The sequence below is a fragment of the Hylobates moloch genome, unplaced genomic scaffold (assembly GCF_009828535.3).
Source record: "Hylobates moloch isolate HMO894 unplaced genomic scaffold, HMol_V3 SCAFFOLD_14, whole genome shotgun sequence".
NCBI lineage: Eukaryota > Metazoa > Chordata > Mammalia > Primates > Hylobatidae > Hylobates > Hylobates moloch.
The window spans coordinates 703,947-727,227 of NW_026652289.1; the positions used below are offsets into that span (position 1 = coordinate 703,947).

Here is a 23,281-nt window from a genome sequence, read left to right on the forward strand (position 1 = left end):
AGCGATGGAATTCCCACTGTGGCCACAGGAGAACCCTCTCCCCCTGGGAATGGGCCGGTAGTGCTGAGCACACCATCACACAGGCAGTGTGTGGTATGGACCACAGGCTCCATACAGCTCGGTACACCTGCTACGTCTGCTGTGTCTTGTCCTCATACACACTGGCAGTTCCGGATGAAATGGTGGCAAATCTGCACTAATGCACGGCACGCCAAATGGCATGAAGAGACAAATATCAATACTTCAGTGACAAAGCTCCCTCCCCACATCCCTACATATGTGAATACAGTGGTATGTAACTGGAGTACTATTAGGCAGTTGGAGTTTAAAAACCCATCTGAGCGCAGGTGCAGTGGTTCACGCCTGTAATCCCAGCACTTTGGGAAGCCGAGGCAGGTGGATCACGAGGTCAGGAGTTCGAGACCAGCCTTGCCAACATGGTAAAACCCTGTCTCTACTAAAAATACAAAAATTAGACGGGCGTGGTGGCGGGTGCCTGTAATCCCAGCTACTCAGGAGGCTGAGGCAGGAGAATTGCTTGAACCCGGGAGGCAGAGGTTGCAGCAAACTGAGGTCATGCCACTGCACTCCAGCCTGGGCAATAGGAGCAAAACTCCATCTCAAACAACCAACAACAACAAAAAAACCCATCTGAATTGCTCTTACATATGGCTTTACACACACACACACACACACACACACACATAATATATAGTACCATATATGTTTCAGAATTATTCCTCATGCCATGATTCAGACTCAATAAGCAGGAAGGAATCGACCGGAGGCTAAATGTAAGAAGCAAAATCCTGGGGCCACAAAATGTTAAAAACAAAGCAAAACACAGCAAAACTCTGCTGCTGACACCAGAAGCCGGAAGCTCCAGGGTCACGACCACAACAATACAGAGAAGAATCATTTGTGATTGGCAGTTGTTGCCAAGAAAATACAGATAATTACAATGACAACAAAGAAGGAAAAGAAAATGATGAGACAAAAGAAGACTTGTATTCTGGAAACCAAAGGACAGAAAGAAGATACAGTTAAAACAGCAAGAGAAGCTCCGCTGTGCCGTCCAAGGGCCGCCTGGAATTCGACTTTGCAACGGCAGCGTCTTTTCCCGTGGCCCGTGACAGGGAGCTTGATTTTACAAAATCATGGTCCCGGTAAGATTTTCAGAGATGTCAATAATGGACAGTGCGATGCGTCTCAAACAGAACGTTTGGAAAAAATTGCAAATGGTCAAATTTTCACAAGACCCAAACTGCCTATTCTAGGACGAATGCCGGCCCATTGTTCGCTGTGAAAATGGCGTCCAACACCAGAGACTTCCTCATGCCAAGCAGGCCCTCAGACGGAGAGCCCCATGCCAGGGGGATGTGTTGATCTGAGGTCACATGGGCCAAAGAGCCTCTGGGGACAGGCCCAGCCTGCTGGGGACGCCTGCCACCCCAGGAGCACCCATTGACCTCAACCCGCCCACGAGCTTACAGAAGGCAGAAGCAGGAGGGAGTGCCAGTGACGTGTCTGGCCACTGCCTTAGTTTTGCAGCCGTGTATCAAATGACCGAAGGCACCCAGGTATTAACTCACGGTTCCTGGGTCAGGAGTCGGCTCAGCTCAGCTGGCTTCTGTTCCTCAGGGTCTCCCAGGCTGCCATCGGGGAGCCGGTGGTCACAGTCCCATGCAGAGGCTGGACTGCGGCAGAACCCACTTCTGGGCCCACCCAGGTTGTTGGCAGAATTCATTTCCTTGCAGCTGCAGGAGTGAGCGCTTCAGGTGTTGGCTGGTCGTCAGCTGGGGCTCCTAAGCTCGCTCGGAGAGGTGCCTGCAGTCCACCTCCAGAGGCAGAGAGTCCCCGCGGCCATTCTAGGGCAGCCCCAAAATGGCTGCTTGCTTCTCCAATGCCAGCAGGGGAGCTGGAGCCTTACGCAGTGCCAGGGAGGGGGTCTTCCAATGCTGAGGTGGGGGTCCCGGGGCCTCTGTGGGGTCTGTTCACCATGGCCACAAGCTACTTCCTGTGTAGCCTGCATGCAGGCCACTGAAAATTCACATTGAAACGTAATCCCCAATGCAGCAGTAGTAAGAGGTGGGCCTTCTGGGAGGTGATGAGGTGGCGAATGCTCTTCCACAGGAGGCTGAAGGGAGCCCTCCGGCCTGCTCCGCGAGGGCGCAGTGTTCCTCCACTCGGGGTCGCGGTAACAAGGCACCCTTGGAAGCAGAGAGCAGCCCTCACCAGACACAGAACCCAGCGCCTCCATCTCGGACATCCCTGCCTCCGGAATTGTGAGCAACCCGTTTCTGTTGTCTGTTCATTTCTCAGTCTCAGCAACTGAGGGACTCAGATGTCGCCCTTCTGACAAAGCCCTGGGTACATGCGCTGCTTAATGAGAACGTCCAATTATTTTCCAATTACTGTGAGCATCTACCTAACGCCACTGGAGTCAGCCAATTCCTGCCGCTTTCCTGACAGTCACAGACACCCCACTGTCCTTGAGGAAGCAGGGGCCATAGATCCTGCTGTGTCCACAGGACACCGAGGTGCGGGGATGTCTGGCGACCTGGGGACACTCGCTGTAAGTGACAGGGTGTGACCCTGTGGCCCTGGGCCAGGTGCCAGTGCCCGGGCTAGATGGAGACTCGGCCATAGGCTTCCAGAAGCTAACAGCCACATTTCCCACGCCCATGATGCGCGCCCACCGGGGCTGGGGTGCCTCCGCGCCCCTCGTTCTAAGCTTGCACGTTTCCTCAGCCGGAGGCCTTGACCATGTGGTTGTTGTGCGTGGAGCCGGGACTCACACTGTGGGGAAGGGGCGCCGGGTGCTGGGTTGCTGGAGACGTAAGAAGGCGCAGGATGGGAACCGCTGACCTGCAGGGCCGTGAGGCTCATGTTCACTTGATTCCTTAGAACTGAGAATTGCCACTTCATGCGTCTCCCATCACAGGAGAGTCCAGTGCCTCCTGTGAGGCCCACACAGGTGCTCAACCAATGCTGGTGGCACTGCCCTGTGAGTTGCCCTGAGTGACAGGATGCCTCCAGCTCTGGTTTGGAGCCTGGTCCCTGGCTCTGAGTCCCCACTCAGGCCCCCTCACGCCCAGCTGGGGCTCTGGATTCTGCTGTGCCTCTGTCCTCCCGAGTCCTGAGGGGCTGAGAGTTCTTCACACCCCCCACCCTGCTACTCCAGCTCCCGTCTCCCCTCCTCACCTGCTCTGGGCTCCCTTCCACCCCAGCTCTGGCTGCCTCTGCACCTGATGTGCTCCCCACATCTAGTATGCTCCCCCCACCTGAAGCGTTCCTCACCTGGAGTGCTCCCCCCACCTGAAGTGCTCCCCATCTCTACCTGGAGTGCTTCCCACCTCCACCTGGTGTTTTTGCCCCACCTGGAGTGACCCCCCCACCTGGAGTGTTCCCCACCTGGAGTGCCCCCCACAACTGGAGTGCTCCCTCTACCTGGAGTGCTCCCTCTACCTGGAGTGCCCCCCACCACCAGGAATGCTCCATTGCCTGCTGTTCTTCCTCCAGATGAGTGAGCAACTAACCCCTTACCTTCTTAGGTCCTGCAGAGCCTGCACTTTCTAGGGATCCTTCCATGATCATCACATTTTGATTCCTCTCTTCTCGTGGTGTCTCATTTCCAGGGCGTCTGTCATTGTCAGTTGTACCCACGCTGTTGACTGACCATCTCCGCTGACACGGGTGCTAAGGAAGGCCTGTGTCTTCCGCATCCTGGTGTCTGGGCCCCACCGGCGGGAACCTAAGTCCTAAGGTGCCAGCACGTGTGCCCAGGTGCCACGCTGGGCTCACTCCTGCGAGCCTCCTCCCGGGGGCAAAGGGTGGGCAAGGAGTGTGTCCAGGAGGCTGAGTCGGGGCCCTCCAGGCCGGCACATGGGCCAGGTAGCTGAGGCAGGCCAGGTGGAGTCTGGGAAACAGGGCGGCTTCTGCCTGATCAGGCAGGAAGGCGCTCCTGTGAGCGGGTGCCTTGTGGCTGGCTAGGAGCCTGGGGCAGGCTGTCCTGGGCCCCTGGAGGCTCCCCAGGTTCTGGCCAGACTCCCATCCTCCTGGGTCTGCTGACTCTTGACAGACACCTCCAGTGAGGGGTCACTGAGCCATGTCTGTCCACTCACCCCAGGCCCACCACCTTCTAGAAGGTCCTGTGAACACCAGGATCCAGGTGTGGAGGTGGTGCCCTGAGCCTGCAGAGCTGGGACAGGAGCCCCCGAGTCCTGCCCTCCCCGGTGCCTGGCTTCCCCTCCATCCCGCGTCTTGTCCTTCCTGATAAACCACCTGGGGGCTCCCCCCATTCCCTGGGCCTGGGTTAGGGATTAATCACCTGAGGGGAGGGCCTGAGTCACACCCAGGGCTTCAGGATTGAGCAGGGGCACAGCCAGGCTTCTTAAGGTGAGCACAGGTGAGCCATGTGGACTGTCCCCAAGCAGGTGTGAGGCGGACAGGCTCCACCTGTGGAAGCACTGGGGGTCACCGGGCATGGCCTCTGGTACCCATAACGGCTATAGGGCAGTAAGTCTCATGAATTAGGAACTGGCATTTTGGTGCCTGGGCAAGAACGGTGTTTTTGTGTTTGTCATTTTAAGTAGTTTTGCCAAAGTACAAATAGAAGTGCTTAGGTGTGTTGTGGAAAGGGGGAATGAAATCATATCTGTGTGTGAGAAGAAACCCAGGCTTCTCGATAAGCACTGGGCTCAGGGGAATGTCTCCGCAGGGGAAGGAAGTGCCGGGGCCTGGGCGCATTGGGGGGCGCAGAGACAAGCCAGAGCCGGTGAGGAGGGGCCACGACATTTATTGAATTCTGAGGAGCACAGAGGGGGCTCCCTGGCGCGTCTGTGCTCTCCAGCCACCCTGGAAGACGCTCAGGGGACCCCAAGAGCCTTCCCAGCACGCGGCATCTCTGTGAAGGCAGGGCCCCCAGCAGGCTCTGCCCTCCATCCCACTCCTGGGGTCAAAGCCCCAACATCTTCCATGACCCTCCTCTCCTGGTGCTCCCCATGGGTGGCAGGAGAACCACCCCCCGATTCCAGCACACAACCTGGGGCAGAAACTCGAGCCCAGACAACACTGGCTCTGAGGGGAAACCGAGTCAGCACGGCAGGGCTGTGTAGAGAGGAGGGGTCTCAGGCAACAGTTCTGGAGAGTTCTGGATGGCAGAGGAGAAGGGTGGACAGGAAGTGCTGTCGGAACGCCGACCCAACTCCTAAGACAGACAGCTACGCTGACACCAAGGAACAATATTTCTAAAATAATTAACACTGCATGCCGGTGCATGGGCAGACTGGAGCGTAAGTCATAAATAAAATAACACTGAAGGGGGGACTCGGCGTGTCATAAATAACACTGAAGGGGGACTCGGTGGAGCCTGCAGTCTCTGTAGAGAGCGGCTGTGTGCGCGGGTGTGTTTCTCCATGGCATACGTCCTTTTGTGAATTAAGAAAACCTCTCTATTGGTATCTGTGAGGCAGGGAAGGTGGGCTGTACAGAGTGCAAGAGCCGGGGGCCTTGGGCTCTGGCAGGTGGGTGACGCGGGGAGAGGGTGCTGGGTAGGATTAGAGCGTGCCCATCCCGGTGACCTCGGACGTCAGCCTGGAACAGACAAAGGCAGGAGAGGGAGAGACGGTCACAACAAACACCCTCATCAGTGGGCAGACGTGAGGCCGGGCTGTGTGGCCTCTGTGCTCACTGGGACAGGCCGTCCCGGTCAGCTCAGGAGGTCCTGAGCTGGAGACCACAGCAGAGCACACAGGCCTCTTCCCCACCCTGGTCCCCGCCACGCCCATCACCACGCCAGGTGTGTGAGCCAGCCCTGCATGGGGGCTTGAGGCCTTCCCCATGTGGAGCCCCCGACACAGCCCCGGGTCGGCCCTTGGGGGTGCTCAGGGCCTTCCCAGCCTCACACCTGGCATCTGAGAAGGGGCTTTGGTTGCCACAGGAGTAAGTGTATGTGGGTAAGAGCCATCTGGCCCCAAGCACGGGTCCCAGTGGGGCTGTCAGTAATGCGGTCTGGCAGGCGGGAATCTCCCTGACCAGCCCCGTCCCCAGGCTCGCCCTGGGTTTGCCAACGCTGCACTTTGCCCAGCCTCCTGCCCATGGGCCTGTGGCCACAGGGATGGAAAGAGGCCCCACCTGGCTCTGGATCGAGGCAGAAGCCCACTGGGGCATCAGTGGGTAAAGTCAGGGGGTGTCCTCGTCCTCTCCAGGCAGCCCCTCACCCACTCACTGGGCGCGGAGGTAGGAGAAGGGTCACCGGGACAGGGGTTCCAGGCCCATGCAGGGCTGTGTCCACCCAGAGGCCCCTCCCCTCTCCTCCCTTCCCCTCTCCTCCCCTCCCCTCCCCTCTCCTCCCCTCCAGTCCCATCTCGTCCCATCCCCTCCCCTCCCCTCTCCTCCCCTCCCCTTTCCTCCCCTCCCCTTTCCTCCCCTCCCCCCTCTTCCTTTCCCCCTTCTCCTTCCCTCTCCCCCCTCTCCCTCTCCCATTCCCCTTCCCCTCCTTCCTCTCTCTCCTTCTCCTCCCTCCTCTCCTCCTCCCTCTCCCCTCTCCCTCCCACCCCTCCCCTCCCTCCCTCTCCTCCCCTCTCCCCCCTCTCCCTCTCTCCCCTCCCCTCCCCCTCTCCTTCCTCCTCCCCTCTCTCTCCCTCCTTCCCTCCCCTCTCCTCCCTCCTCTCTCCTCTCTCTCCCCTCTCCCCCCCTTCTCCTCCTTCCCTCCCTCCCCCTCTCCTCCCCTCCCCTCTCCTCCCCTCCCCTCTCCTCCCCTCCCCTCCCTTCCCCTCTCCTCCCCTCCCCTCCCCTCTCCTCCCCTGCAGTCCCATCCCGTCCCGTCCCGTCCCACGAGCCCAGCTCAGGGCTCTTGCAGTAGGACATCCTTGGGGAGGGAGGAGGGATGTTCCTTACATCAGAGGCCGGCGGGGCTGGTGGTACGGCATGCCTGGTGGGGGTGGGGCACTGGCTTGAGGCCGAGTGGGGTGCAGTCACAGGGACCCAGGTGGCTTTAGACCCTCCCACGTGCACAGGGACCCACGGAAGGAAGCGGCCTGCAGAGTCCTGTCCTGCCCGTCCCTACAAGTTTCCATGAGAATGAAAAAGGAGGCAAAACAGCAAAGTCCCCAAACATTGGTCTTTCTGGAGACCTCTGAGCGGACAAGAGTCAGGCCTTCCAGGATAGGTCTGGCCGCCTGTCTGGGGCCACGGGAGCACCTGCCTTCCTCTCTAGCCTCCGGGACTGTCCCTGGAGACGCTTCGGGTGGGAGGTTGGGAGAGTGAGGCGGCCCCATGTCTACGTGGAGGCTGTCACCATCCCATCCTGTCCCCACCATCCAGCCTGGAGCAGAGGGGGCAGAAGGGGAGGCAGAGTATGGCCCAGACTGTGCCTCCTCCCACCCCCCGACCGTCCAGACGATGTAACGACGGCTGGCGCATCCCTTTCTGGGTGTCTCTCAGAGGCCCTTGGGAGCCGCTCACCTGGCGTTGATGAGATACTGGGCAAGGCTGATGTTGGCCGGGGTCCCCGTGATGGTGATCTGACGCTCTGATGACCCTTCAGTGGCGTTGGCGATTTTGATCTGAGCTCCAGACATCTGTCGAATTTCATTGATTTTGGTCCCTTGGCGTCCAATTATGCAGCCTATTAGCTAGAAACAAGGACAGGGGGATTTCTTAGAGAAGAGCCCAAGCCAACCCCTGAAGCCTGTGGGCAGCGTGCCCGAGGGGGCCTGTGGGACGGGCCGCCAGCCTTGGACTCTGCCCCAAGCCCTGAGCTCAACACCCCGGAGAGGCCCCACCCACACCTGCCTGCAGGTGGTGCCTGATCCAGGCCACCTGCCCGAGGTCAGGCTGAGTGCACCTGTGCCTCTGCTGGCCCCTCTCAAGAGCCGCCCTGCTCCCCACTCCTGTGGGAGGCCCACCCAGACAAAAGGCCACAGTCACTCGGCCTGGGTGCTCTACACTGGTCACCCCGGGGTCCAGGAGCGACCCACAGGTGGCAGCCAGGGGCTGAGCAGGGAGGCTCCACCACGGCCCAGCGGTGTCTGCGCCTTCTTGGCCACATCCCAGGGAGACCAGTTCTGCCCAGACAGGCAGCATCACAAATGCTCAAGAAGAAATGTGTGCTTGAAGCCAGAGCAAAACTCGCTGCTGCCTAAAACTTAGCTTTTGCTGAACTTAAACTCTGAGGCCATTCAGGCGCCTCCTTTCATTCCCCCGTTGGGACCCCCGTTTAAAGATGGAACATAGTGGCCTCTGGCCAAGGCGGTCATCAAGAATGAGGGTGCTCCTTGAAGCAGCTGAGGGAGGAGGGCGGGGCGTATGGGGCAGCCATGAGGGGCCTCAGGGACAATTCGGGCCCCCAGAGAAGACTGCACAGGAGCCAATGGCATCTCTCAATGCCCACCATTGGATGGAACGGAGTCCCTCCATGCACGCATAGGCCACGGATGAGAGCTCTGGAGCTTGGACAGGAAAGAGACGTGGCCAGACCTGTGGCAGAGAGAGCCCCAGACTGGAGGGTACCCAGCACAGGGCGCCAGGAGGGCAGCTGGGCACACGGGTCCCCGAGGGCCCTGAGGCGGAGTCCACTTCCACCTCCCGTGAGGCTGCTGGGGTGTCAGAACCGTGGTGAAATTGAGTGACAGGAGCAGGTTTCTGTCCTTATGCCAGTGAGATGCTGGATGGAAGGGCTGGGCTGGGCCATGTGGCGGCATGCAGGAGGGACATCCACTTCCAAGCGTGAAGGAGCTCAGTCTGTGGGGTGAGCAGCAGCTCCATGGTGGGACACAGGTGCCCTGCCAGCCAGCCCCTGTCCCTGAGGAGACCTATGGTGTTTCAACTCTGCCCACCTTAGAGGCCACCTCTGCTGGTGACCTAGGAAATGACAGCTGTCTCACTGGACTACAGAACCCTCAGTCTTTGTAGATATCCACAGAGACCCCCACTCTAGAGAATCCAGGGCTGCTGGGAGTCCTCTATCTCCTGCTGCATCTCTGGGCTCCCCCACACCTCTCAGACCCCACCCACATCTCCCAGGCCCCACCCACATCTCCCAAGGCCCCACCCACAGTCCAGCCCTCTCCCTGCTCACGCCTGTGTGTGGTGCTGAGTGTGCCCCTGGGGTCAGGAGGGTGGTTTCCTAATTGGCACATGGCCACATTCACCTGCCTGGCTGCATCCTCCTCCCTGGTGGCAGAGAGATCTGAAGGGCTCATCTCTGATGGGGGCCAGGGACAGCAGCATGGCCTGTGTGGGGAGGGGGAACGTGGCTGACTTGGCAGCATGACCACAGGTCCCTGTAAGATGCCAACATCCAGGAGGGAGAGCTCCTGGGCTTTCACACTGCCCCACTTCCTATACCCCTCCTTGGCCAGCACGCAGCCAACTTTCCTCCCTAGCACTTTCTGCGCTGGAGCGCGTGGTGTCTGCTGAAGTGCACAGCACTGAAAGCCTCATGCACATGTACTGTTGGATCTTTCCTTGGAGCCTGCTGGAGGAAGTATCTCCCTGCCCCTCCTGCACAAAGGGCCTACCCTCTTCTCTTAACCGTCTGCCCCTGTCTTCTAACTGCCTCGCTCCAGCTGTGCCCTGGCACGCATCCCCCTCCTGCTCTCACCCTGCCCTCTCCCTCTGCTCCCTGTGATGTGCTGCTCAGCGTGCCCCTCTCCCCAGGCTCTGGAGGGTGCCGCCTTTGCCACAGGCCTTTCCCCTCCTCTGCACACAGCTGTGGGGTCTGAATGCTGATGGGACATCATTGAGCAGCCAGGGCATGCCCACCTAACCACAAATGCCAAGGTGAACAGCACTGTGACTTCTGTACTGGCACTCTCCACCATGAGAAGGGAATGTGGGGAGGTCGGACCTCCTTCACCTGCCCTGCCCTAGGCCGGCTGGCTCAGTGCAGGGGAAGATGGCTTCTAGGCTGAGCCCTGCAGCCCAAGAGCGCCTCCCACCTGGCCCCACCTGCACCTGCGAACCCCGCCAGCAGTTAGCAGACTCTTCTCCTCCTCTCTCCTCACCCTTGTGTGCCTCCATTGCAAATTCAAAGAAGAATGATGGAAATATTCTGAAATAATGTGGCCCCTCCTAATCAGATGTCAATGCCAAATTCCACTGGAACTGCAGTAACAGCTCCCACTGCAGCCTCTCCTCCTAGAGACCCCAGCAGAAGGCCTGGCTGATTCTGCAGCTAAGAACCAAGGAAACGCGCATGAGCCTTGGTGGGCGGGTGACCGTTGCTTAGGGCAGAGCGGGGTGACCACAGGCACCAGTGCCTGCATGGCCAAGAGCAAGGACTGAAATAGGTGGTGAGGGAGGCCCATAGTGATCGTCAGAAAGGGAACCAAAGGGCTGGGGCCCTTGGACTGGCCTGTGTCCCCAGTGGCCATGCTGGGGAGCCTGTGAGTCTCAGGAGTCCCTGCCTCCAAGCAGTGTCTTTCTGCAGGAACACTGAGGCAGCATGATCCAACTGTGACCCAGAGACGGACTCGGACGAGATGACAGGCAAGTTCAGAACAAGCACACCCATTTTATTTTTTCCTTTTCTCCAAGAAGGTAGCAGGCAGCCACCATGTGAGGAACATCAGCTTTGGTGCAGCCCAGATACATCCCCTACGAAATCTGCGGGTGCTGGTGAAAGCCCCCTGACAGTGTCGTCAACAGCCTTTTCCATGAAGAAGCGTGGAAGGCTGTACCCAAAGGCACTGGGATAAGAGGAAGCAGCCTTCCTTCTGAGAAGCGGGTCTCTTCCCTAGGAAGATCCCCAGGAGGAGGATGGGAAGTGAGTGACGAAGAGCTGGGAAAACCAGCATCCGTCTGTACAAAGGAGACCCCAGGAAACAGGTTGACCAGCTCTCCAACGATGTCTCATCCTCTTAAAGCTCATTTCCATTTTAAATGAGTGTTTGGATAAGAGCACCAAACCTGGTGTTAGTGAACACTGATTCACCAAAGAAGGAAAACCCTGGTGGCTTTACTGCCTGGAGGAAAAGACTCAGGAGGATGCCAGAAGCCAAATGCTCAAGGAACCACTGCAGTGAGGGAAAGGGTTGGGGAAAAATCCCCTCCCTCCAAGAATGCAGGGACCAGTTGGCTGTGCCACCCCGCACCTGGGGAGATGGCTCTGTGCTGCTGCCTTTCAAGTTGGGCCAACCTCAGAAATCCTTGGGGATGCCAGAAGGCTGGACCACAAAGCTGCCTGGAGTATGAGTGTCCTGAACTTCTTTTAGCAGACATGGGGACTCTGTGCCTGACCAGCAACCGGGACAGAAGAAGGCCTAGAGTGCACATTGCCGTGAGGGGCTCAAATGAAGACAGCTCTTCAGGTGGGTCAGTGGCACCAGCCAGACAGCCTCATGGTCGGCTCCTCTGGCGACCCTGCTCTCTTCTGCCTCTTTTTCTCCTGCTCCACTGTCCATCTTCCACACACAGGACTGGTGATCTCCCTGAGCTGCCAAATCTGTGCTTCCTATGGCCAACTTGTATGAAAGGAAGGAACAGGGCTTAGAGTTCCTGCCCAGCAGGTGTAAAGGGGCAACAGTGAAGGTTCCCAAAGTCCACAGCTCTAGGGCAGAAAAGGCTCCTGGATGCTTGAGCTGTAAGTGGGGCAGCCATCTCCACAGCCCACACAGGGACTCTGCTTGCTGCTCTGGCAGCTATCCCTCAAGGACATGTGGCCCATGCCCTCCCTGGTCTCTCAGTTTGTGGATAAGTCAAGCATTCAGAGAATAGTCCTCTCTATCCTCAAGACCCGTGCTTACTCTGGGGAGGACTGAGTGTGTTGAAGGGAGCTCATAAGGCCACACCCTCAGGTATGCTGAAGGCATGAACGGACTGAGGAGTGCTAGAAGGAATCTAGACAAGTCTGTGACATCCAACCAACTTCCAGTCTGTTGGAGCCAACTCATGGAGAATCCCAAACCTCCTGAGGGGCCAGGGCCCATGGAGATAATACTGCGGGTGGGTCCACTCTAGAGCATTCCTGGGCCACCTTGTTCTTCAAGGTTTGACCCGTACCAGGGCAGTGCCTCCACAGCAACATGGGTTCTCAGCCCAACTCTCATCTGACTACTGATTAATATCTGAAGTCCCCTTTAGCCTGTTGCTTGTTCAACATCTTAGGTATGTAAAAGCACATAACTTTTTATGGGTATTAAACCCACTTTAAAAAGGAAAGGAGGGAGGACACAGAGCAAACAGTGGGGTTGGGGTGGTAAAGGCATTACCAAGCAGTGGGTCCCTCTGCCTAAAGGACAGCAGAGCTGACAGCCACTTGTGCCTGGTGTTTCTACTCAGGGACAGGCGGGTACAGGGGGCATACTCACATCATTGGGAATGGTGAGCTCATGAGTGCTGGCCGGTGGGCTCGCGTCCAGACCTGGGTATACCAAGGGGACATGGTTAGGCTGGTGGAAGGCTGCTAACAGTCACACTCCAGTGCCTGGCCCCCACTCTCCTGGGTCAAGTGAGACAGGGCTGTAGAGCTGGCCCAAGTGTGAGGGTCAGCACAGCCCAGAGGGCCAGGATCCTATGAGCTTCCAGTCCCAAACTGCCACCCAATTTCCTTAGTCCCAACTTCTCTCAAAAGAAGGAAAGAGAGACCCAAGTGGGACGTTTTGTTTCTTTCATTTTGTGCGCAGCGTGACTTCACTCCCGTCATGTTTGTATACTCTCTTTTGACACCTTGGAAAGCCACCCTGGTGGGCCCCCGGCTGAAGGGAAGGGCCATCCAGCATGTCTCACGGTCTCTGTGCAGCACCCAGGGCACAGGCCATGCTGGTCACACTGATGCTGAGTGCCCATTTTCCCTTAGTTCTCAGGAGACCCCACTGGTTCTGAGGCCCACACCGCTCGACCCGACAGTGCCCCACCTCCCTGTGACACCCCTCGGCCTGCTGCAGGGCACAGCAGATGGCAGAGCATGCAAAGTTGCCTCTCATTCCGATTCTGATGTAACTCTGTCTGCATATAGCCTGGCTCAGACAGCTCAGGCCCAGCAGGTAGTTCTTCCAGTTTGGAGCAAGGAGACCTAACTGCATCACTGAGCCAAAAATGAAGTGCTGGGGCCAATGAGAAGTTGCACATTTCTATACAGATACCTTTCTTTGTCGAAGAGTGACGATATGGGTCTAATCGATCATCAAGCCTAAGTTTTTACATTTACAAATCTCCACTTAGTACCATCAGATAAAAGACAACCTCTCAGAGTTCAAGTCCAAGATTTGCTCTTGCTTGGAGGCTGCAAGCCCCATGAGTACTGGCACAGGAGGGGCCAGAGGCTGCTCTGCTCTTCGTGTTCAGCACCTCCATTTCCTGGACAAGTGGCGGCTCCAACCCGCAAGCCTAACGCTGACACTCTGCTCTTCCCCTTACAGCCCCATGTGGTTCTCGTGACTCGGATTCTGCAGCTCAGCCTGGGCCCTGGAGACCCCGGGATCCACCCCTCCTAACCATCGCAGGCCCAGCTGATGTACCTTCAGAATACCCCAGACTGGGGAACCCTCCTCCCACCCCCATGCTCCCCTCTTGCTGGTTCCTGCCTCTGCTGTGCCCCTCAGCCTAGGTTCCAGACAGACCAGAGGGGTCCCCAAAATGCACCTCCAATGGCTGGAGACTCCCAATGAGCTCCTACTTCCTCACGGCGCCTCCTGTGTCCCCCAACTCCATGTTAAAGCCACACAGCTCCTGTTCCTCCCCACCATCTCTGCCCTGCCCCATCCCTGCCAGCCACACCCTCCCTGGGCCCTGGGTGGGGCAGTTTGTCCACAATGCCATCTCTCATCTTGTTTTATGGTACTGGCACCACCAACCAGAGGATCCTCTCACTGTGGCCAGCCAGTCTCCCTGGCAGGGAGTGACTCCACAGGGCAGACATGGTCCTGTGGGACCGTCCAGCACAGGAGGGGATCAGTTGGTGCTGAGTGAACCGACTCATCTCTAATTCTCCATTATTTTTCTTTTGCATATATAAGCCTAGAGTTTCTGTTCTTTATATTCTTTTAATAAAGATACTTTCAAAACAACACTTATTTGGTTATTCAACTATCTATACACATTCCATAAACAGTGATATTTAAAATGTCACTGAAAAGATTTCCTTGGTCCTGCTGAGTCCTAGACAGGAATTCCTGAACAAAGTAGACCTTAGATGAATAGAGATGAATAGACCTTAGATGAGATGAATAGAGTAGACCTTAGATGAATAGACCTGTTGAACTTGGGATATTTTGATTGAAGGGAGGAAAGTATGGGAAATCTTCCTAGGAGGCACTAAAGTTAAGCAAATAATATAAAGAAATGTCTGCATAACCAGGACATTCATCTCAGGACAGCATGGTCAATGTGTTCATTCATCTCAGGACGGCAAGGCCCAGGTGTTCATCCCTCTCAGGAGAGTATGGCTGGTGTGTCCATTCATCTCAAGAGAGCATGGCCCAGGTGTTCATTCATCTCAGGACAGCATGGCCCAGGTGTTCATTCATCTCAGGACAGCATGGCCCAGGTGTTCATTCATATCAGGACAGCATGGCCCAGGTGTTCATTCATCTCAAGACAGCATGGCCGATGTGTTCATTCATCTCAGGATGGCATGGCTGATGTGTTCATTCATCTCAAGATGGCATGGCTGATGTGTTCATTCATCTCAAGACAGCATGGCCCAGGTGTTCATTCATCTCAGGATGGCATGGCTGATGTGTTCATTCATCTCAAGACAGCATGGCTGATGTGTTCATTCATCTCAGAACACCATGGCTCAGGTGTTCACTCATCTCAGGACAGCATGGCCGATGTGTTCATTCATCTCAGGATGGCATGGCTGATGTGTTTATTCATCTCACGACGGCATGGAACAGGTGTCCATCCATCTCAGGATGGCAAGGCCCAGGTGTTCATTCATCTCAGGACAGAATGGCCGATGTGTTCATTCATCTCAGGACGGCATGGCCCAGGTGTTTGTTCATCTCAGGACAGCATGGCCGATGTGTTCATTCATCTCAGGACGGCATGGCCGATGTGTTCGTTCATCTCAGGACGGCATGGACCAGGTGTTCATCCATCTCAGGACAGCATGGCCGATGTGTTCATTCATTTCAGGATGGCATGGCCCAGGTGTTCATTCATCTCAGGACAGCATGACCGTTGTGTTCCTTCATCTCAGGATGGCACGGCCGATGTGTTCATTCATCTCAGGACGGCATGGCCCAGGTGAGTCTGTTTCTTATGAAGATGATGACATTCCAGGTACCAGGGGTAAAGGAGCCTGCCCCAACCTGCAGTCCAAGCCCACGCTGGAAGTCTCCTGGCTGCAACATTCAAAGAGGCCACAAACACCTCCCATCGCTGCCCACTCAATTTAACCCTGCTGTGGCTGGCATGTGTATGCACTGCAGTCCCCAGGGCCTTGGTGAGGGGAGGGTCATCACAGGACACCTGCCTGGCCACCAGGAAGCCACTGTGGCACTGGCCATGTGCACATGGAGCCACAAGGAGTGGTGCATGTGTGGCATCTTCTTCACGGGCACCTAGGAACCCTCCAAGCCCCAGGCAAACAACTGTGTCTGTTTCATGGCCTCGGTCACTGAATCTACACATCTATGTGCTACCCCACAGTATCTGAGGAATGAACATTTTAATGCAAGTTGGGAGGGGTGCAGGCAAATCCAGCACAGACTGATCTTCCTCCTTAAGGGTTTGCTCATGTCCTACAAAACCCGTTTCCAAAGTGCACCATGGTGAGACCTCTATTTCCTGCTCCCACGGCCACCTCCCATGGCCGGGGTGCCCTGCTCTGAGCACCTCAGGCCCCACCATCCAGCCACAGTGGCAGCATGGCACCACCCACGCCCTTGGCAGCACCTGAGGCTGGTCCACAGCTTCCCATGGAAGCTGTAAACTGCTGCGGCAGCAGGGCCCCTACACCTCCTCCCACTGGGGCTCTGCTCTGCCGCCCTGGCCTGCTCTCCTGTCAGTGTCGCTTTGTGTTACCTGATGACTGGCCCATCAGATTTTGAGCTTCTTCGGAGGAGTGTAAAGGCAGCTTTTCTCCTGGAGAGCAAAGAAGAGACAGGTTTAATGTTTTGCCCTCAAGGAGATAAGCAGGGTCCCTTCAACTAGGGAAGCTCAAAATATGACTGGCGCACGCACCGACGCTCTCTCCGGCCATGGCCACAGGCATGGCACTGCCTCTGCGGGGAGGGACACCTAGCTGCCAGGCATGCCAGGAGGAGAGGGGGATTGTCCACAGGCATGGTGCTACCTCTGCAGGGAGGGACACCCAACTGCCAGGCATGCCAGGGGCAGGGTGGGCTTGCCACGGATGGCCACCCTTGACGGCCTCATGACAGAGACTGGGCTAGGGCTGACACGGGTCATTGCCCTCCTGGGGCAGGGCTGGGTGCCACCTTGGGATACTCAGTGGCTTCCTGCAGAAGAGCATCCACGTCTGCTGTGCTCTCACTCCTGGAGAGAAAAGCCTCCAGGGTGGCCCAGTGGGTACGCTCAGCAGGAAGGGCCATCCAGGACAGACTGCGGGCAGCACAGGGCACTGCCCAGCAAGCGCAGACCCTCGGTGGGCAGACGTCTCTTCACGAGCAAGGCTATGGCAAGGCCAGCTGTAAGGTGAATTAGCCCCCCACAGTGGGAGCGAGACCCACCTCCCGCCCCCACCCTGTCCCTGGCCCCAGACCTGGCAAGCCTGCTGCATGTGAACCCTGCACCACCGGCACTCACAACTCCAACTGCACCTGTTCTATACACTGCACCGAATAACAGAGCTCAGAAAGAGAAAGTCCCCAGGTGAGAAGAGAAGGAGGTGAGAAAAGGGCTGGGTACGTACCGGGGAAAGCGGGGTTGGTCTGTCCGAGGGGAGGAAAGGGGGTTTGCTGCATGGCCAACTGGTGGAGCTTGGTCAACTGCTGGGGTAGGAGGGACATGAGAGCTAAGAAGGTTATTGTCATCGAGTACAAGTCACACCAAATTAAAACGGCAGTAACAGAACTTTGCACAGATAGATAGAAAGAGGGCCATGCGGACACATGGCAGACGCAAGAGAATGCAAGGACTTGGCCTGGGGGAAGCCAATGGAGCCCAGGCTGTGAGCAGACCAATGCCCGGCGTGCAGAGGGCAGCTCCGGAAGCCGCTGTCTTCTCTCCCTGGCTCCCTGGCAGCTCCAGCCTGGACAGGCCCAGCCTCCCTCTCACCGGCTGGTGTGGACAGGCTGGGGCCAGTGGGCCATGGAGAGTCTGGGGGAGTCCGGGAGCCACAGAGGAAGACCAGCTGCGCTTCTGGGAGATTCAAGGGCAAGTCAATAGTCACTAGTCACTAAAATCAGCCTAGCCCCTGTGGGATCCACAGAGGCATGAGTTTGCAAACCTCGCCCTGGTCTCACCCTGTGCTAGGCCTGGCCCACTCCCCTCCCCTGCAGGGCCTTGCTTTACCCATGAGGTGACCTGGGGTAGGGGGAACACCCGAGGGGCCACACACCTGCCTTTTAGTCACCTCCAGGAGCATCTTGCCTTCCCTGGGATTACAGAACACTAGTGCTAGAAGGTTCTGTGGAAGGCATGAGGGAGGGACGCCTCGGGCCCTCAGCTGGGAGCTGCCTGTGTCCCCGGTCCCTGCAGGCTGCCCCCAGCCCTTCTCCTCCCATCCTCGGGCCACAAGACTTTTCAAGGGGGCTTTGATGCCATTTTTTAAGTTATTTTACCTGAGCCTCATTTCTTAAATAAAAACTAAAAATAGCAGAAGATAATGGTAAATGTGGCAAGGTGAGGCTCAAAATTCTTCCACCGTTTGGAGAGCCCAGGGCTGCTCAGCAGAGGGCATGATGCTCCCCAGGCCTGGCTTTCCCAGGAGCCACAAGCCTCCAGTGGGGCTGTCAAGGCTGGGTGCTGCAGAGGGTGTCCTGGGGCTCAGGAGGACACCGGGCAAAGCTCCTCTGTGGTGCTGCTGCAGAGGGTGTCCTGGGGCTCAGGAGGACACCGGGCAAAGCTCCTCTGTGGTGCTGCCTGGCAGGCGGGGGAGGTGGCACATTTGGGGAGGGCACCACCTCCCCAGCATTTTCCCTTCAGAACATTCAACCCAAACGCATCCCAGTGTGGCTGTGTGTGGACTCCTGCGACCCACAGCCAGGCAGGCAGTTCAGCTTCCTCACTGCACAGGGTGTGGGTGGCAGAAGCTGCCACAGAGGCCACCAATGCTGGGGGGTGTGGGCGCTCGGAGCAGAGCTGCTGTCTGCACGTGAGAAGGCTGGCTGCTGAGCACCCGACCAGACCCCCATGGTTGCCCTGGCCACCCCAGAACCTGGGTTCCCTGACACCAGGGAGCACAGTCAGAAATGTGGCGACTGTGGTCCCAGCGCTTTCCCAGCTGTGTGCTCCTGGGTGGGTTTGAACTTGGCCTCTCAGGAGCTGGGAGCCGTCCCCTAAGAGTTCACCCAGAGTCAAGATAAAGGCCCTTCCTTCCTCAGTACCTAGTACCCTGGGAGGATCGGGGGGCTGCTCCCCAGCCCCACCCTTCCCCAACCCCTGGCCTTGCAGCCAGGTCTGGGCTGGGGGGCAGGGCAGGCCTGGCAGGACTGGGCCATCTGGCGTGCTGCAGCCCATCTGGCCTCTTCTTGCTCCCATAGGATGGAGTCTGGTCCCCATGGCAAGCCCATGGCCTCTGGCACACCTTTGCATTCAGTGGAGAGCAATGAGATTGTAGGGTGTTTGTCGCTGCAGCCTGACTTTGCTCCCTGAGCATCTGCCATTGCAGACACATCTGGTGAGCACTTACACAGGGGCATATCTACAAAGCAGGCCCCGCCCAGGCCTCTCTGCCTTCCTGGCTGTCCTCTGACCCCAGCTCCCATGTGGGTGGCATCTGCGCTGGCAGGTGTAACGTGATGTAACGTGAACGGGCGTGCCGGGTTATCTGAGGGGATGTGTGTGGAAGCCCCTGACGAGGGTACCAGGAGAGCTTGTGGGGGGCACGCTGTCCCAAGGACACCAGCTGAAGTCACCGGGACATACGCGAGGAGACACGCGAGGCCCTGCGGGGGCAGCAGGAGGAAGCAGGCGCATCTAGGGTCCTAGTGAAGGTGCCCCACCTGGACAGGGCACTTCAGGAAAGACTGCAAGTGTCCCAGCCCGGGTAGGAGAACCGCGGGCAAGATCGCCCACGGCAGGGTGAGACACTCCTGGCAAATTCATCCACAGTCACAGGACGCTGAATGGCACAGATAGGATCCGCAAACCCCTGACTCCTAGTGGGGCTCAGGAGCTGCCCCATGGCCAGGGAATGGGGCACAGGGGAGGGGCGCCCCTGGGCTCTACAGGGGTTGGAGTCGGCTCCAAGATGGCCCAGCCCGTGGCTGTGGCGATAGGAAGGCCTGGTGTCTCCAGACCTCAGTTCCCTGAACTTTAAAGTGGGGGAATGGATGTGGGTGAGCAGCAACTGTGGCTGTGGATGACAAAAATGTCTCCCGATAAGTTTTTGGCTTTTTACAAAGAAATGACCACACTAGCAAATAAATCTCTCTCCTCCCCACCTACAAATGTAGGGGACGTCCTAGGGAGGCCTGGACTAGCACAGGGTGGTGCCAGGAGCATCTGTGGAGAGGATGGGGGGGTGCTCACCCTAGCTCTGCCCAGGATCAGTCAGGCCACTGCACCTCGTTTGGACTCAATTTCCACATTTTTTAAAGGAGAGAACAGGACTAAGTGCCAAGGGGCCTTCCACTTTTTGGGAAAATTCTGCCCTGTTAAAAAAATGAGGCTTTTGGTTCTCAGCAGTACCTCCAAACCACTGACAGGAAAGGGGAAGAAAGTCAGGTAGGCAGGTGAGAGGGAGGGAGGGAGAGGAGAGGAGGGAGGAGGGGGAGAGGGAGGGAGAGGAAGGCAGGAGGGGAGGGAGGGAGAGAAGGGGAAGGAGAGGAGGGCAGGAGGGGTGGAAGTAGGGGGAGAGGGAGGGAGGGAGAGGAGAGGAAGGAGGAGGGGGAGAGAGAGGGAGAGGAGAGGAGGGGAGGGAGGAGGGGAGAGTGAAGGAGGACAGGAGGGAAGGAAGTAGGGGGAGAGGGAGGACGGAGAGGGGAGGGAGGAGGGGGAGAGGGAGGGAGAGGAGGGCAGGAGGGTGGGCAGGGGAAGTATCCCATTGCTGATGTTTCTCTGTAAACTGTCTTTTTCTATTTCACATTGTCTCAGAATGTTAACACATAGACAACTAATTACAAGCATTTAAGATGCAACTCAATGAATTATCACAAAATGAATGCACCCATGCAACTATCACTCAGGCCAAGCAACAGGCCCCCACCACAGTGGTTCTAACCTGCATTCTATTTCATCTCCAGCAAAATACCTGTTTGTCATTCGCCCACTTTTCTTATTGCTTGATTTTTGCTGACTTCCCAAGAGCACCCCAGCATTTCAGATACCATCCTGTCTGTCATTCCTGCTGCACAGATCTTCTCCCCACTCTCCCATGGTGTCTTATGAGAAACAGTATTCTAACATTTAATATAGTTGAACTCACCAGTATTTTCCTTTATGGTCTGTGCTTACGTTTTAAGAAATCCTCCCCTGACCTGAGAATAGGACATTCTTCTATATTTTCTCCTAAAACTGCTAAATTCTTCTGTCTTGTGTTGGAGTTCTTGACACATGGGAAATGATTTTTGTTTATGGGAGGAAGTAAAGATCAATTTCCCCACGTGGTTGACCCACCGTCCTGGCACTGTGTGGAGCGTCTGCCCTCTCCCAGGCTCTCGTGGGCAGCTCTGTCCCGTCCAAGTCTCGTGGACGGCTTCCTTCCTGTGTGAGGGATCCTGGGGTCTCATGTCTGATCCAGTCTGCTTGTCTCCCACTGCACCCAAACCACACCATGTGACACAGTCATCTCCGACGATCACAGTGCCTCCTTCTGGACACCTCCTGCGGAACCTGCCTGAGGCTGTTTTACAGCTAACATTTTTTAGATAATTAGAAGGAATACACTAAAATAATGATAAAAAGCATAGTAATACACAAACCAGTAACACAGTTGTTTATCAGTGTTATTTAGAATGACGAGCTGTGCTTAACGGCAGGTGCTAGACGGCTAGGCGGCTGGCAGTGCAGTGGGTTTGCACCAGCAGCACACATGAGGGTAACATGCTGCACTGCAACCTCAGGTCAGCTGCAAGGTCACCAGGCAACAGGAATTTCTCAGCTCCACTATACTCTCATGGGGTCACCATCGTCTATGTGGTCTGATGTTGGTTGAACCGTCATGTGGTGCATGACTGTAATTGCTTTGTGCTGAGAGTGTGGTCCATACGATTCCAAGTTTTGAAAGATGATGAGATGTGCTTTATGGGCTGGTATGTGATCAGGTTTTGTAAATGTCTCCATGAATTCTAAAGCTGTGGCAGGTGTAGTGTTCAAGGCACGTCAATCATGTCAGGATCACGGGTGGTTCTGTTGATGCCTTCTTCACACTTGTCTACTTGACCTATCACTCATGGAAAGAGAGGTGTGCCAAGTTTTTGCTATAATGTCTGTCAAATTCTCTGTTTTCTCAATTTTTTAAAATATATTTTAAAGCTATGTTTTATGCATGTATAAATTTTGAATTCTATCTTCTTGTGAGCTGAATTTTCTATCAACATGTAATGACTAAAGTTTTTCTCTTAAAGTCTTGTTTTTTCCCCCTACTGATGTTAATATTGGTACACCAGTTTATTTTGTTGCATATTCCTTAGCCTTTTTCCATTCTTTCATTTTTTCTGGGTCCTTATGCTTTAGGTGTGTCTCTTGAAAGAAAAAAAACAAAAAAATTATTTTTTGCTTGTTTACTTGCCTATTTGTTCAGCTTAAAAATACAGTCTGGCAGCCTTTGCTTCTTAACTGGAATTTCGTAATTTTACTTTGATCACAATCATCCACATGTTTAGACTAATTTTTGACACTTGTTTTCTAACTGTCCTGCTTTTCCAGAGTTTCTTTTTTATTTCACTCCTTTTCTTCTGTTGGATTAATAATTTTTCCCCTCACTTGTTTCCCCTGTCCTGTCCCAGAGGTTACATATCGGACTCCTTTGTTGTTAGTGGTCATTGAAACTTTAACATGTGCATTGAGAGTCTACACGCGGTGTCTTCACCCTCTAGTGGAATGAGACAGAGACCTGTGGGTGTTCACATCTCCTCACGCACACCCGATCTTACGTGTGCTGTTTCTATCCACTCGACTGTTGTCAATCCTGTGAATCAGACAAGCGCATTAGTGAGTTCACAGATGATGTTTGTTTACCAAGTGTGCACACTTTTCTTTGCATTTCCAGCCTTCCTTCTGGGATCGTTTTCCTTCTTCCCACAGGGCATCCATCAGAAGATCATGTGCTGGGGCCTGCTGGTCAGATCAGTTTGTCTACAAATAGCTACCTGTAGGTCCTTGGAAGATCCTCCCTTGAGATGGAATTTTATGCTGACAACTATTTTCTTTGATTATACCACCATCTGCCGGCTTCTAAAGTTGCTGATGAGAAGTCAACCAAATTTCTCACTGTTGTTCCTCTGTCATATTATCTCTGATTACTTTTAAGATTTGATTTTGGTCTTTGGTGTTATGTAGTCTTGCTTCAATATCTCGAAGATGGATTTCTCTTTGTTTATCCTGTTTGGGAATTGTTGATGGTTTCTCTAATTTTGGAAGGTTCTCTGTGTGTCTCTTGGAGTTTTCTCTCTCCATTCCACGTCTCCCCTGAACTTCCAACTGGATGCATGTTCTTCCTTCTCAGGCCTCCTGACTAGTGCTTTTCAGACCTCCATGGGCCAGTGAGTCGCCCGAGGGTCCTGTAAAACTGCAAAGTCTGGTTCTGAGAAGGGCAAGCTGGGAAGAATGGCGTGTGAGAGCCACGCCACTGGGGCCCTGCAGAGGATGGGGTGTTCCAAGAAAGGAAAGATGGAACTCCAGCCAGCAGTGAGGGTTGCCTGGACCTCTTGTTTCATGAAAGGAGTGGCTGCAGTAGCACAAGTCTGACAGCAGGTGGGGCCATGGGCAAGCCTCTGCACCACTTGCAGCTGCAAGGTCTTGGAAGGTGCCAGGCTTCAGAGTGAGAGAGGCTGGGCCCCTCAGCACGTGCCCAGGGCATGCGGCATTGACTACTCTCTCACTACGGTGAGAGGACCCCTCACCCACCTCCCCACAGGGTTCCAGAGGGAGACACGGAACAAGTGGGAGGAGAAATCACTCTGCAACAATCTGCCCAAATCTCTGCAAGTGCATGAGATTGTCACTAGAGCCCACGCGTGCCCTTCATGTGTCCAGGGGAAAT

General features: G+C 55.8%; 1 protein-coding gene across 50 annotated transcripts in view; it reads right to left on the reverse strand.

The window, feature by feature from the left end:
- Positions 1-4,779: 4,779 nt before the first annotated feature.
- The window catches only part of PCBP3 (poly(rC) binding protein 3), a 264,611-nt gene continuing 246,109 nt past the window's right edge, over positions 4,780-23,281 (reverse strand). For 10 of the 50 annotated variants that reach the window (XM_058427584.1, XM_058427585.1, XM_032753505.2 and 7 more), the window contains 6 exons: positions 16,826-16,904; positions 15,976-16,035; positions 12,315-12,367; positions 9,156-9,237; positions 7,468-7,630; positions 4,780-5,595 (listed from right to left, as the gene is read on the reverse strand). In XM_058427584.1, coding sequence (XP_058283567.1) covers positions 5,559-5,595; positions 7,468-7,630; positions 9,156-9,237; positions 12,315-12,367; positions 15,976-16,035; positions 16,826-16,904 — 474 coding nt within the window. In that variant the 3' untranslated portion in view covers positions 4,780-5,558. The other 40 variants (XM_032174613.2, XM_032174603.2, XM_032174599.2 and 37 more) reach the window with 27 other exon arrangements.